The 16,085-nt window shown below is 38.1% G+C and overlaps 1 protein-coding gene across 1 annotated transcript; it reads left to right on the top strand.

The window, feature by feature from the left end:
- Window positions 1-6,713: 6,713 nt before the first annotated feature.
- LOC146323786 (E3 ubiquitin-protein ligase RNF126-like) lies at window positions 6,714-14,131 on the top strand. The gene is made up of 9 exons (XM_084722901.1): window positions 6,714-6,831; window positions 9,173-9,231; window positions 10,107-10,167; window positions 10,679-10,914; window positions 11,010-11,078; window positions 11,172-11,241; window positions 11,428-11,521; window positions 13,104-13,219; window positions 13,338-14,131. The coding sequence occupies exons 1-9, from the start codon at window positions 6,757-6,759 to the stop codon at window positions 13,515-13,517; spliced, it is 960 nt and encodes a 319-aa protein (XP_084579027.1). The 5' UTR covers window positions 6,714-6,756; the 3' UTR covers window positions 13,518-14,131.
- Window positions 14,132-16,085: the final 1,954 nt, after the last annotated feature.

The raw sequence follows: 16,085 nt of genomic DNA on the forward strand, positions 1-16,085 counted from the left end.
TCTGCAAGACAAAGACCTAACACAAAATAGTCAAACAAACAAATACCCCAGTTGTTTTTTTAAACAGAAATACAAAATCTCAAAATAACTCAAGGAAAATGGACTGTAAGAACTCATGATAAGGGTAAACTATGCCAAAATAAAGGACGAACTCAGACAAAATAAGGGTGAACTAATAGTTAAATTAAAGGGCAAAATACACATTCACCTGCTCTAAAGGGACACACTTTGGAAACACTCTTTCATACAGACAGAAATAATCCTACACACACATCTTCTCATACATGCAGTTTGTAATTGTCTGTTTTGTCCTCATTTCACACTGCTGGGGGATTTCTTGTTGAAATTAAAATTCCTGTCTCCTGTGGAGGTTTGTGGTTGGTATTGCTATGTAGGATGGGTAGAACAGAGAAGACTACACTTTTCCAAAATCTTTTGTGTCTTGTGCTAAATGTAATATCATACACAAGTGAAGTGCCATTCTGACATTTTCAAAATGGCATTTATAAGCAGTTAGTGTTTATCACTTATAACATGTTTGTTTATTATCTGATTATTATTTATTTTTATTGCTGTTTTTTTTCTTATTTTGATTTTTTTCCATTTTTGCTTCATTTTGTTTTAGCTGCCAAATTTTACTTTTCCCACTTTTATTTTTTAATTATGGATCTACCATAAATCACTTTGTAAACTTTGTTTGAAAAGTTTTGTTTTGAAAATAAAGTTTATGATTATTATTATTTTGTTATACAGGACTGAAAGTCTACAGCAAGGCTAATGGCTCTGTTCTATAGGATATAGACTGTGGAAATAAGCCTGCCATTAGACGCCTGTTTCTTTCCACTATCTGCGCAAATTAGCACATTGGTTGCTAATGGTACAAACAGAAATAAGACAGCAGCAGTTATCTTTTTTGCGGGCAATTAGTCATTTTAATGCCAGGGCTAGCAAAACTCCCCTGACACTATTTTTTCTGGGGCACCGTCGCTGCATCTTGGGCTTAGCACCACACTAGAGGATTGCAATTGACTTAGAGAAAAAAACAAAAAAAGTGAGAGTATTTTTTCCCCAGTAGAACAATAATAATAATAATATGTAGAGCCAGACCCTTCTCTGGTGCTGAGCCTTGTGGAGATAGGTCCAGCTATGCGACACTGTGTATGTACCAGATTTCACGACAATCCATTCAATGGTTGTGGAGATGTTTCAATAAAAAATGAAGGCGTCACCTTCATGGTGATGTAAGATGAAAAGTTATATGATTAGGATTTATCCCCATGGCACCATGGATATAAACTATGAGTATGAATATGACCACTTTGGGTGCTTTCATGCTTAAAAGTCCAGAAAAGGTTCATTTTTTGAGGCACTGTTTACATTTGGTCTGGTTAGTTTTGGTTTCACATTGCAGTTATCTAAGCTGAGTGAATAACTTCACTTGTCATACCTACAATCTGTCGTCATCACCTACATGGGGTGCATCTCGCTATATTTGCCATTGATTGCTTTGTAAACAGGTGTATTTTTCACGTTGTCATGTTTACAATTCAGCAGGTAGCCTGAATTCAGTGTACTTTTATAGAGAGATGAATGAACAGATTCACTTTGTCACCAAAATATTATTATTACGGCTCTACTACCAGCAGTACCTAATTGGAACAACAACTGAAAAGTGTCCATATTTTTTCCAGTTGACTCTTTATGAAGTTGTCAGACCAGATGTCAATTAAACATCTGGTCTCCTCCTGTCCCCATGTGCTCCTGTGGCTCATTTTATTTTGGTGCGTTGTTTTTCCTTCTTCCGAGGCTGATGATATCCTGTCATAATTTCCTATAATTGGTCCAAATATTCCGAACCATCCAAAAAATGTTATCACACCAGAAACAAACCAAACCTTGGTTCCATTTATTTTTGCTGGACCAAAGTCCAGCTTTTTGGTCTGGAAGGTCCAGGGAAGGTTTCATACCTGTAATTTAGGTCCAGATCAAACTGAAAAGTCCAAAAGTCAAGATCAAATGAGATGGGTGTGAGAACAACCTTAGACTCAGTCTGGACCAATGTGGTGAACTGACTGACTGACTGATAGTTGGTAGTGTGTTAAAAAAGTGTTTTACACCTAAAGTCACCTTGTGACAAGTCCTGCAATTATAAATGGACTTTGTGAAAAGAATTGTTAAAACACAGTATTGCGCTGTGCACGAATGGGTCAATAAAAGCAGATAAAGTCAAACTCTGCTGAAACATCTGCAGTGACAGACCACAAACACTCTGGTTGAACCTAATCTAATTGTACACATATGTTCCTCCAGCAACATCTATATTTTGTTAGCTGCCCAGTGATGTAATCCCAAACAGTTATGTACCAATGTAGTACCGAGGGATTTTGTTCTGGAACACAAGCAGAGCGGAAAAACATTGTAGCTACAGAGCAGAAGGGATACCTGCTGTGATTCATATACATGTTGAGGACATGTTAGGTTTATTTTTTTAAAGACAGCTTTGTCCATCACTAATGTTGACCTTTACAGCCTTCTTGCTGTTTGTGCAGGGGTCTTATGGTGTGTGTGTGTGTGTGTGTGTGTGTGAGAGAGAGAGAGAGAGAGAGAAAGAGATGCACAGCTCTTGTGACACATGGCCTCAGACAGAGTGTGTCTGGAGGGAGAGCGAGTCTTCGATGGGTGGGACTGAAAACAAGTGACGCATGACTAAGAGGCCCAGGAAGTTCCAGCAGGCGGCTGTTATTGCTGAGTGTGTGGGTGTGTGTGTGTGTGTCTATGTGTGTGTTTATGTGTGTGTGTGGGAGTGTGACTCGGGGGCCCAGAGGGACTGTGTGGGGCAATCCCGGCTGGAGTGTCTGGAAAAACTCTATGGAGTGACAAAAGCAGCAGTGTCCCTTGCAGCATATCTGTCTGCTGCCTTGGCTGCAACACTTTATCGCCTCTGGGTTGCGCCAACAAGGATTAATTTTTAAGCCAGACTAAATCATTATTTGACTCCAGTTATGATGCACCAAACTTTTAAGCCATCTTAAAATAAATAAAGATTCAATTTAAACATCTATTTGAGCCTCAGTTTAGCTTTTACTTCAAACCTATAAAATTTGAAACTTAACCATTTAAAATGTGATCTGGTATAAACATTACCTTTACACTTGAGAAGATAAAATTGTTAAAACAGCTGTCTTTCTGAGATGGATTGAGCAAAATAATCAAGTTCCTCAAATAAACTTAAGGGACAAACTCAATCCAACTGAGTTTTATGATGTGTCTCTTCTTTCTTTCACTCCAGATGATTCGTTAAAACAGTCTGCAACACTGTTTTTAATGTTTGATTATATGGTTGTATTGCTCGATTAATTAGGCCAACAAGTTCTTCTAAAACAAGAGGAACACAGAGCTGCAGATCCATCATGAGTAGGTTGACTAGGGTAACTAACTTTTTAGCCAGCTAGCAAATAATGTAATGGGGCTAAACTCTATTTAATTTCATTTTACATCACTAAACTTGGATTTACTAAACTGAGATGAATTATTAATTGTACAACAAATCCCTGCTTAATTTTAAACCTGCACTTGCTCATTTTAACCTTAATTTAGCAAAAGTGATCGGAATATTTAATTATAATTAGAACTGAATTATTTAACCTGGATTAAATTCATCTTTGTTGACCCAATCCAGTTTAAGGATATGACAGAAGTAAGTAAAAAGTAACCAGAGGGTCAAAAAAACAATTATTCTATTGTACAAGTCACTGTATGTGGATGTATGTGTGTATGCGCACACTCTGCACATGCATAGGAAGTCTAAATGCAGCATAATTACAGTGGCAGGAAGAAATACAATTAGTTACTTCCACCCCTTGTTCAGCGTTTTAATCCATATCACAGCAAGAAAATATCATTTATGACATCTAGTCTTCCTCCAGCAGTGTGGTTCACTTATACAATATCATGTTTTTGGTCAACCTATTTCAAATTCAGATTAGCCGTGACCTAAAACTACATGACGTGGAAGGTCCCTCTGTCCGGTAGAGTTGTTTTCTGCTCCTCACATGACCTGTCTCTGACCCAAAGTCAGTCATTCCCCAGATTGCATTGCTACAATAAGCATTCGACTGGGATGGCGGTGACGCACTGGGCGCAGAGAGACAATAGCTTACCTCAGCCAGGCAGACATAGCAAACCTTAGTGCTATCAGACCCTCTCTAATCTCAGCCCATGGGACAGCCGTGTCTCTCCTGCTCCCACATGGCCAGAGCAGACACAACGCCAGCCTAGAGAGGACGTCAGTTCAAGTTCAAGTTCAAGTTCTTTCATTGTCACGTATGCAACAATCAAAGTGAAACAGCTGATCTTCATGAAATTCTCAGGCTCGCCCCAACTGTACTCTCACAGATATGTATAAAGAAAAATCATGCAAGTGGAACAAAATCTAATTTGAGTCTATGACATAAAATAGTGCATGAGTTAAAATATAGGAATATAATATAACATAAATAATAAAGTCATATATAACTGTATAAGCCTGGTAAGTAAAGTCAAATATATAAATTGTAATGTAAACAAGTTATGCAGCATGTAGTATGTACACACAAGGAGAAAAGATTGTATACAGGTATACCTATAAATAAAGCTATAATATTGTGATAGATAAATACTGTGATGGATAAATAGCTGATGCACAGGTAGTAAAATAAATATATATACTGTGGGGTACACAAGTATAACCATGTAGTTAACCATATACAGATATATATGTTCCAAGTGCCACATTGGAAATTAAGCCACTGTGTCACTGAAAGTTTGCAGTTGTTCCACTCCGGGCCAGTAGAACATGTAATAGAACAAATGTTTCTGCATTGAAAGTAACAGAGTGTGTTAGCTGTATGGCTGATACTGGATACAATATGGCTACATGGCTATAACCACACAACATATTTGATTTAAAACAGTACACCCATTAAACACACAAGGGTGGGTTTCATCTCGGGCTTCTTTCCTCAAGAGCATAAAACGGAACATTTGTAAATAAAAATCAGGCCAGATGGCTTGAGGGATGTGATTGGCTGATGGGCAGTCGGATGGGAACTCCTACTTACTCTCGACATGCGGTGCCAAGCACAAGAGACACTCCTGACTTGTGTGACATGTTTATAGCCATCAATCTACAGTCATGGCAATCGCATTAAGGACACCTGTGAAAAAAAAATATTGGGGAAATTTTAATTTACAACTTCCAAAATAAAAACAGACCTGAAAACAAAATAAAATCAATCATCTTCTCCTCCAGTTCTTATGCAACTAAGAGATCTCTGAGACCTTCACTGTTATCTCACTGCTGCCAGATAGCCGTCAACAAGAACTTGGCTGTGTTCACACAAAAGGAGACAATGTCTTTCCCATGCGAGAGGCCACTTATTTACTGTTGTGTGTCTCAAATTTGACACTTGATAAAATTGTTCCAACAACTACAGTCAAGGACAACATACAAATCCACTTCTGGCGAGATGCTCAGAAACAGATGCTGCACAACTTTTAGACACTTTAAGTATAATAAAGTATGGGCTCAAGAGGTGGTTGACAGGAATCCAGTGGAAAAGTAACATGTGTCAAAATAAATCCAGTGCAATGCCAGATTGCAAAAACACATCTCTGGTTTTCATGTGCAGTGGGGCCTGAACCTGCAGGGATAAGTGAGTTCAGTGGAGACACAGTGTGGTGATATTTGATACAGATTTGTTGGGGTATTATATGTAACCTTTTCATGTCAAGGACCTCTAAAATAGATGCACATGAGACTATGGATCCCCAGTTCGAGAGGATTTTGTCCTAAGGAAGGTATTTTTTTAAATTATTCATGTTTGAAGATAATAAATTCTTCATAGTCAACCCAGCCAACCCTATTTCTTTCCTTGTTGTCCCAACTTCCAAAAGATGTGTTGAAAATTAAAAGAGCCTATTCTGGACACCCTACAACCCACTCAAGGACCCCAGTTTGAAAACCACTGAAGCTGCCTTTAGTTCTTGTCTCTGAAGCTTTTAATTGGAACCAAATATGAGTATGAGTAAGAGTATGAATCAGGGACACAATATCCTGGTTTTCCCAACATGCATATATAACCTGACGGAAGATTATATCTTCAGTGAATGGCCACAATGTGAAATACAGTAACACTCTCCAACACTTGATACACAAAAGCACCACCATGTGGCAATGTTTTATAAGACACATAATTGTTTGTGGTTCTCAAAAAGGTAATTATTCATTTTTTTTACAGTAAAATAAGCTGTTTTTTATTCCTTGTGTTAACAGAATTTATTAGGTCAATATAATATATTCTAAAATTGCAAAATAGTCCAACTATGTAATTCTATAATACCTTATGTATCATCTAGCCAATAATATTACACTTTTTTCATTTTTTAGTCAAAGTTCACATTACATTTGCTCAAATACTACCGTATGATATTATAATGCACTCTTTCAAATGTATTTTTTTATATAAAGGACTTACATGTACAAAAAAAAGGGAGCCACAAGAAAAGAACAAATATACATAAAAGAACAGATAAAAGCAAAATAAAACATCTATTTAACGCTGGTGTGGAATCAAAAAAAAATGTAAATAAAATAAGGCTATTATGCAGTGCAGTCATGTCAATCACATGGGTGTCGTATTTTCTAGGAGGTTAACATTGACCTCTCCGGTGCTCCGTAGTTCTTCCCCCTCCTCCCTACCTGTTTAGTGGCTAAAGATGGCTGAAGCTCCTCCATGGCCCAGCCGGTTCTTCTGTCACAGATGCTCGGCAGAGATTAGTCCTCGGCTTCCTGTAAGTACCACAGACAGAAAGTAAGGATGGAGACATTTGGACACATGAAAAACACAGTGGTGTTGTTGTTAGTGTGGTAGATATCTTTGTAGTGGCGGGGCGAACCGTTAGCATGCTAATAGTGTTAGCTGGCTTGCTACGAGGTCCCGTTGATCTTGCTAACGTTTCCAAGGGTCTTGTTTAGAAGGGAACCATCGACATGTTGAACTCTCGCGAGATTTGTAAGATTTGATATTGAATTATTGTACGTTATACAAGTAATTATTGTCCGTACTGTGTGAACGCTGTTGTGAATATCTGACTAAGTGTAGGGAAAAAAACGCTTGGTTAGAGTTAGCGAAAGATCATGGTGTCAGTTGAAACGATAGCTCTCGCGAGATCATTCGCGGGTCTGGGGTTCCCATCTAGACACTATAAATACCCAGTGTTAGTTAGCTTCTTATCTAAGTAGTGAATCTATCAGCAAACACGCACGAACTGCTTAGTCAGTATACACAAAATACTGCTGCTTTTCTTACATAATATGTGGCAACGTGTGTTGGGATCTTTTCTTTTTGATAACTGTGAGTTTACGAGGCATGTTAGCCCAACTCTTAGCTATATTGACAAGCAGTAACGTAAACTGTTAACTGTAACACTGGTCGCGTTTACTCAGCGACTTTAGGTCTTTATTTTATTAACGAAGCGCTCTACCGCTACTCTGCCTTAAGACTTTGTCCACTAGATTGTTATTCACATTCTGTGAATGATCCAGCGGCAACAATGACACTGCGTCCTTTTCTTGTTTTGCCATTCAGTAAACCACATAAGTGGCATGCCTGTCCCAGGCTAGAATGATCTGTCATAGAGCTGTAAATGTGCCCCCCACAATGTAAAAGATCAGCCATGTGTTTCTGTAGGTTGCTGGTAATGATCTGTGGTCGCATACAGCTGTGCAACTGCTGTTTATGAACTGTTTATATTCGCTTCTGTATTAGCTTAAATCAAGGTAATAAATTAACACCTACCAAATGCTGGCTAAATGTGAAATGGACTTGTGAATTTTAGAAACAAAAATGTTTTAGTCTTGAGTGTCTGGTGAATTTTGAACATTTATTTGACTGTGGCTAATAGATGTTTACATTATAAAAATCAAATTTTCCGCCATGGTTTAAATTGATCTTTGTTTTGTTGTTTCACCATAGAAAATACAGCTCAGTGACAATGAATGCATTCACATGCACACTAGTATCCTGCTTAATTGATTAGATTTTTTCAGTATCTGGATCATGTTTTGCACATGTAAATGGTTATCCTTGTTTCAGAAACCTAGAAGACCATGCCCTGGTTTTGAGAAACCAGGATATATTACCTGAAGTCAGAGTGTGAAATGGGCACCAGCCGCCACCCAAATGCTGGTAATATATGATAGTGGTTGGAAAATTTCAGACACAAAATAATGATTTACTATTGAGTGGCCACTGAATTTGAACATGTATTCATATATTTGTTAGTGGCTGGTAGATGTTCACATTTTAAAAAGTTAATTTTCCACCTTTCCAAGAGTACTGAAGAGTGCTGAAGAGGGCGAGAAATCAAATAAAAACATTTATACATCCAGGTATGAGGTGTAGAAGTTATTGAAAGTGACAAGGTTTGTGTATGTGTGTTTATATTAAATAAAAAGTGTGTTGAATGTCGGGTACATTGTTCAGTGATCTCGAGCTGTATGTTCTGGTATCAGGGTGGGAATCGGCCCAATTTTCACCAACCACTCAATAGTAAATCATTATTTTGTGTCTGAAATCAACCAGCCACTTTCATAGTTTTCTAGCATGTGGCTGGTGGGTGGCATGAATTTCCCACCCTTGCCAAATACCTGGAGGCTTTTTCTAAGCAAAGAGACCCAAATGCTTCTCTAAGCTGTGTGCAGTGTTTGAGACTACAGGTCTCATACTAGAGAGTGACACAGCTGATCAGGTCGTTTTCAACAGTGTCCCAGCAGTATGGCTTGGGAAGGCTTGGTCACTTCAGCCTTCTCAGCATCCTCTAGCCCCCCCCCCCTCAAATGTGCTTGAAGAAATTTAGGGTTGTATTGCCACAATAGATGGGGCACTGGGGTGTTGCTTGCCCAACAGTCTTTTGTCACACCTCCAGACACTTGACACTGCTTTTCTTTGCTTATAGAGGTTAGAGGTAGGTTCACACTTTTCACACACTAATGTCATACAGGTGTAGGATTCATGCAAATGACATCTTTTTTAATTGAATTGAATTTCAGCGACTGTTTGTAAAATAGATAGTTGAGCTTGTCATGGTGAGCCTTGTGTGTTGGTGTTTACTGCTCTTTGTTTGTTTACAGGAGTACACATGTCCAAGATGTGATTCAGGGTTTATTGAGGAGCTGCTGGAGGAGAGAAGGTGTGTATGAAGTGCTTATTAAAGACAGCTGACCTAATCAAGGAATCAAAATTTTAAATCTGGGTCTCGTTTTCATATGTTTGGACATCATTCTTAATAGTTATGTTACCGCTAACATAGAGTAAGCTGACATCTAGGATGAAAGCACCCTGCAAAACTCTTTTTTTTTTACCATCATCTATAAGGACACGAGCTTCGACCCTGTTCTTTCTGCAACAGATTCAATCAGCAAGACACTGCCTTTGCCTCCGTATGTGCTTATATACAAGCCTTTATCACATGAATGATTGTGATCAAATTTCCAGGTGACAACTTTTAAGATGAATATTTGATTTGTATCTCAAATAAGTGATTTAGATTATGTGTATTGTTATGATAAATTTAGTTTTTTGTGGCATTGTAAAGTTGTGTAGAGATGTTTACCAAATGCTGGTAAAATACGCCAGTGGCTGGTAGATTTGTTTCACTTAGCAGCCAAAAAACCTTAATGGTAATCCATTTAGTGGCTGATAAAATTGAAACACTAGCTGCTTTGCCAGTGGGGAGAAAAGTTTATTTTGTGCCCTGGTGGCATGGTTTGTTATATTTTTCTTGGCCAGTTAATGTTATGTTGTATAACTGTCCTTTTATCCACTTTTCTCCAACTATTCTCCTGGCATCTCAAGGTGTCACAGTTAAAATTGAGACCACAACATCTACTTTTCATGTGCTGGAGGACCAAGGATAAGGGGAAGAAATAGGATACAAAAAACATTTTATCATTCATAAATGTGAGGAATGGTGGAAACTATGACTCATGGTGGAGAAAAAGCAGAATTTCCTTTAACATTAGTAAGTTGAGCCATAACTTTGTCATTTGTTTGTCTCCTGTTTAGTGCTGACAATGGCTCCATGTCTACCATCTCCAGCGGGCCCCAGAACCAGCAACCATTTGAGGTTTTTAACCTGTTCTTTTCTACACAACCTCTCTCTGTTCTCCCACACTGTTACAAAATATTTCCAGTGACGTTTTCTACTGATGTAACACTACACATGATGGAAGTCATCTTCGTGTTTCCGCTTCTGCTTTTGTGACCATCCACAGTCTCGCTCTTTATATTAGTATTATACTGAATGATTGGGCTGTTTTAAATTGGCTAAAAGGTGGGTAACATTCATAGCTTGATATGTAGTTTATGGAAGTGCTGTAGAAAGACTTAACCAAAAACTGCTGGAGCTGAGGAGACATTGTTACCTCAGTAAACAGGGAAATTCTGTATGTCAGCATGCATTTCCATTAGGGCTGAAATTTGACCTGATAACAAAACTCTCAATGCATCAGGTGTTTTGTATTGACCATAAATAGCTGCAGGCATGCAGAGAAATCTCAAAGCTTGACTGGTTTCTACCATCAACATTATAGCATCCAGGTTTTTCTTTATGCTTTTATCTTTTTTTTTCCTCCCAGAATGCAGATCAGCATTTGTTTACATTCCCTTCGGGCTATGGTCAGTTTGCCCTGGGTGTCTTTGATGACCGCTTTGACTTTGGGGCCGGGCTGGGAACAGAAGACAACAGGGATGCTGAAAACAGGCGGGAAAGGGAAAATGCATCACGGCAACGATATGGTGCCAGGCAAACGAGAAGTCGTCATGGTTCAAGACGACAAGGAGGGAGACATGAGGGAGTTCCCACTTTAGAGGGGTAAAGACTACAGTCTGTTACTTGTGGGATTTTAGTCAAACATTAACGCTTGGAAACCAGTTTAGTTTTTCATGATTGTATGTTCTCTTTTGTAGAATCATTCAGCAACTAGTGAATGGAATAATTGCACCTACTGCAATGCCAAATATTGGTGTTGGACCCTGGTAAGTCTCTGTAACTGACCTTTGTTTTACCAGAATACAAATTCTCAACAAAATGTGTCTTCTCACTGTTGTAATGTTTAATGTTTTTTAAAGGGGTGTTCTTCATTCAAATCCTATGGATTATGCCTGGGGTGCTAATGGACTAGATGCAATTATAACTCAGGTATTTTTAAGAAACTTTTGAATAACTTTAAACTTATTATTATGCTTATTCAAAGCAAGTTTTTGGGAAAAGCAAGGTTTTATCTGATTGCTTGCATAAGAAAATAAGCAGTACATTCAGTAAAATTCATACCACATGTATGTCTTTTAATTTCTTATCTAACCTTTTTTCCTCCCTCGTCTTCAGTTATTAAACCAGTTTGAGAACACGGGGCCTCCGCCTGCTGATAGGGATAAAATAAAAAGTCTTCCCACAGTACAAATTACAGATGAGCATGTTGGTAAGTTAAAACTTGATGATTGGCACCTCATGTAATAGACTGTTTAATGGCTGGTGGTTTCCCATTTTATGTCTTAGACTATATTATTTGCACATTTGGATGGCAGTATAATTTTCTTTACATCTGATTGTTGCATGCTGTCGTGACACTGCTGTGCAATTGTAATGCAGGTGCCATTTTGTCAGACAGAATCTGATGTTTTTTGCAGTGCACACACAGAATGGGGAGCTAGAAGATTGTGAGGAGATATTCACCAAATTTGATAAGAAATTGATTGGATTAGAATAGCTCACCCCACCTTTAACTCACCAACCACATCAGGTTTTAGAGAGCTGGTTCTGTCACTTAGCTTGTCGCATAGCTTAAGGCAAGACAGACCAGTAGCGTAGCACCCTGGCAGGGTTTTACTGTGGCTGTTCGCTTTAGATTTGTGACATTCAGCCATACTAGATGTCGACAAACAACCGTTTTTTTAATGTACATTAAAGATATAGTGCAGTAATGGTGTCCTGAGCAGAGAATAAAGTCACACTCTCTCAGAGAGAGTGTGTGTGTTGTAATCTGAACACCGTTTATCTGTGGTGGCCACATGTTAGTGCATGTGAATGTGCATATTAGTGCATTTGAGTTTTCTTGTATTACAGGTTTCTTGCTTTTTTCCTCTGGCAAAAGGGAATTTTTTCCTTACTTTTTGAGGGTTTACAAAGTGTGTTATTGCACACTGTACAGGTTGTAAAGGCCCCTGAGATAAAATTTGATATGTGATATTTTTCTTGTTTCTTCCAACTTTATTAGGTAAATAAAGCGTGCATTTGTTTTGGTCCTAGATGCTGTGTAATGTGACCTCACCCCAAAATACAGTGATTTCCTCTGGCCAGTAGTGTTATTTTTCCATCTAGATTAATGTTATAAGTTGCCAAGTCTGGGAGATATTGGCCATAACGATGTCAGCCTTCTCTCAAATATAGTCAGTGGCTTTCAGCTTGTGGTGCTCAAAGCACCCAAGAAATGGTTTTGGAAAACTCAAGAGCAATGTCTGTTTCCATAAATCCTGATCTGGTCTCTCAAGAAAATCCAGACCTTGTTGTGAACAAATTTATGTTGGAACTATATTCTTTCTATGGTGGACTCTACCAGAACTATTTTCTTTTTTGTAGTAGAATGTACTAGAACTACTTTGTTTCTACTAGAAAGAAAATAGTTCCTACATGAAACTGCTCACAATAAGGTCATGATTTCTGTAAAAAGAGACACTGGTGTTGAATTTTTCAAATGTTGAGCGCCAGAAGCTGATTGCCATTTAGTCCCATTATATTTGAGAGAAGGCAGATTTCGCTATGGCCAGTATCTCCAAAACTGCGCAACTCATGCCAAAGCAATCTAGAAGGATGAACTACACTACAGGTAAGAGGAGATATATGTACTTTTGATTTTGAGGTGAACTGTCCCTTTTAAAGATAGGAATTTCTAAATAACATTGATGATTCATAATGTAATGCCACTACTGGCAAACTTTTTACCCTAAAACACTTGAGCAATCATATTAAACAATTTTACATTTTAACCATGTTGTGTCGTTCAGCTTCAGGACTGGAATGCCCAGTGTGTAAAGAAGATTACAGTGTTGGAGAAAATGTGAGGCAGCTCCCATGCAATCACATGTTCCACAATGATTGCATAGTTCCCTGGCTGGAACAGGTATCAGGCTCCAATATCTAATGCTCTTCACTCTTGAATATTCATCAGTTGAAACTATTTGGTAACAACAACAACGCTTAAACATATTTAACATATTTCAACCACTCTTTTCCCCCAGCATGACACTTGTCCAGTGTGCAGGAAAAGCTTGAGTGGACAGAACACAGCAACAAACCCTCCAGAACTATCAGGGATGAACTTTACCTCCTCCTCTTCCTCCTCCTCATCTTCTTCATCCTCCTCTACCCCTCAGTCCTCAAGTTCGACCAGCAATGAGAACTCCACTGATAACTCATAGAGAACCATTTGTCCTTATTACCCTATGGGGCTTTTGGTGGCTCCTAGGCTGCTGTACTTCAGAGCGGTGACCTCCAGTCTCTCCCTGCTGCAGGGACAGAGACCTGAGTGCATCTCACCAGGAGCACTTGAGCCTGATTCTGGGGGTAAGTGATACGTGAGGTCCATGTATTTCTGCCCGTCCTGTTGCTCCCACCTTCATCAGGAATCTGAACAAAGGAAGGGGCGGAGGCCTGGAGTGCAGTTTCTGTCAGGGAGGATGTGGAGAAGCACGTAACCTTCAAAAGGCTTGATCTGCCTGAATAACCTCGTACAGGAAGACAAGACAAAGGAATCCAAAGGTAGAAGACTCCGGACAACAAGACAGTTGCTGTTCTTTTTTTTTTAATCTCCAGACTTGTATGATTTAAAATGATCCACTTTGCCAATGAAGCAAACAGATATGTACAGTTACTCCTTTTTATAAGTAGCATTCATATCTACAGATAGAATGACCCAAAGTGCACCGTAGTGCACTGTTTAAGTGTGCACTTAAGTTTCTTCATGGTTTGGAAGAATATTACATGTGATTCATTTAGTTTCTGAAAACAAAGTAAAAATAGTTTATAAAATACAGTTTTAAAATTACCTGACAACTCACAGGTACCAGTGTTTGCACTTGAAATTATGCGTCAAATTGCAGTAATTTTGTGCTGTTTGGATAATGATGTGGATAATCATTACAATAATTACACATAGGGACTTTTTTTATTTTATCTGCAAGCCTACGATGTAGATCAGCCTTTCACTTTTAAGGGACAGTTCACCCTTAAATAAAAAATACACATTTTTCTTTTGGCCTGTAGTGTCATTTGTCCATTTAGATAGTTTTTGTGTGAGCTGCAGAGTTCTGGAGATCAATGGTAGATAGGTCTGCCTTCTCTCAAATATAATGGTACTTAATGGCATGTGGTGCACAAAGCACCAAAAATACATTTGAAAAACTCAAAAACTGTGTCCCTTTTCTAGAAATCGTGACCTGAATACTCAAGGTAATGACTGAACTAATTTCTTTCTAGTAAAATGACCAGAAATCACGACTGTTATCTTGAATAACAGAATTTCCCAAAAAGACATTTCTGTTGAGTTTTTCAAATGTATTTTTGGCACTTTAAGCACACAAGCCGAGTGCCATCTTGTTCCATAATTTCGGAGAGAAGACAGACATCTATACCGTTTATCTCCCAAATGTTGCTCATCACACCAAAACAATCTAGATATATAAATAAAAGCTTGACAGGTAAGATAAGAAAAGATATTTAATATTCGTTTTGGGGTGAATTGTCCCTTTAAACACAAAAAACATTGTGCATTTTAACTTAAAGGTAAATTAAATATTTTCTAAAGTTGCCAGTTGAAAAACTATTGATTTGCAGTATGATTGTGTCCAAAAAATGAACTGATATAAAAAATAAAGATGTTTGAGTGCTACCACTCAAAATTGATGTAAAACATTCTCAGTGTGTGTATATATAATATTCTTTGAAGGTCTAATCATGAGCAACAGTAGTCATAAAATGGTAAAATTGAGCTTTGTGGAACAAATGTGTTTTAATTGTATGTAAACAACCACTGGGTTTTTCTTTTCTGCACTTCATGTGTGGTGCTGTGGTTAGACACTAGATGGAAGTGCAGTAAAACAAGTAGGACCCCCCCCCCCCCCCAAAAAAAGAAAAAAAAAAATGTAATTGGTAGAGTGAATAAGCTATCATTCAATAAAAAAACAGCAACTGTTTGTCTTAAAACCAAACAAATAAAATAATAGTTTGGTAAATATTTTTGCAAACAGACAAGTTCTGAGCTGTGCTGGTCTGTGTTTCCCAGTCTGAATTATTTGTCCCTTTAATGGCGTCTTGCAGACTCTTACAACAACCAAGCATCAGCCAGGGAACAATAAAATCATTAGCGAGCTCTGCTGGAAGTGTTTTCAATGCATAATGCATTTTTGAGATTGTTTTGTACTTTCAAAGTACAGATGGTAAACAGTTCATATTCAATCTTTCAACAGGTTACTGGCCTGTTAAGTGTTATCAATAAGCCAATAAATTCTGCTTCCTTTTATTGTTTAGCCGCATGGGTGTATTTCCTCTGCATTGTTACCCTTCTTGTCCTCTGGGGTTTTGGTTCAAAGGCCTTTAATCTGAAGGGATTGTTGCTACGGACAGGACATTGGCCAAGCTAGAAGACCGATGGATACACTTGACCTATGGATACGAGTTTGACTTCACAATGTGAAATTTTTGATTCATATTCACAGTTTATTGTTACCTTTGTGGTTAACATTGGAAGTATGTGTGACCTAAGTTCATACCTTGAAATGTATGTAACAGCCTTTTATTGGATTTTTTTAATCCACACAAAATCTCTTGACAAAGTGAAAACATTCAAGTAGATTTTAATAAGTTGGCAGTCTGTGTCTTGTTCTATTCTGAAACATCGGCATGGCACATCTGAATTTTGGGGTTTTCTAACATACTTTCTCATGCATTTACTCAGGGTTTATTTTTTGTTGTTTGAGTTGATAAGGGAA

The sequence above is a fragment of the Lutjanus erythropterus genome, chromosome 7, assembly GCF_056507025.1.
Source record: "Lutjanus erythropterus isolate fLutEry1 chromosome 7, fLutEry1.hap2, whole genome shotgun sequence".
NCBI lineage: Eukaryota > Metazoa > Chordata > Actinopteri > Lutjaniformes > Lutjanidae > Lutjanus > Lutjanus erythropterus.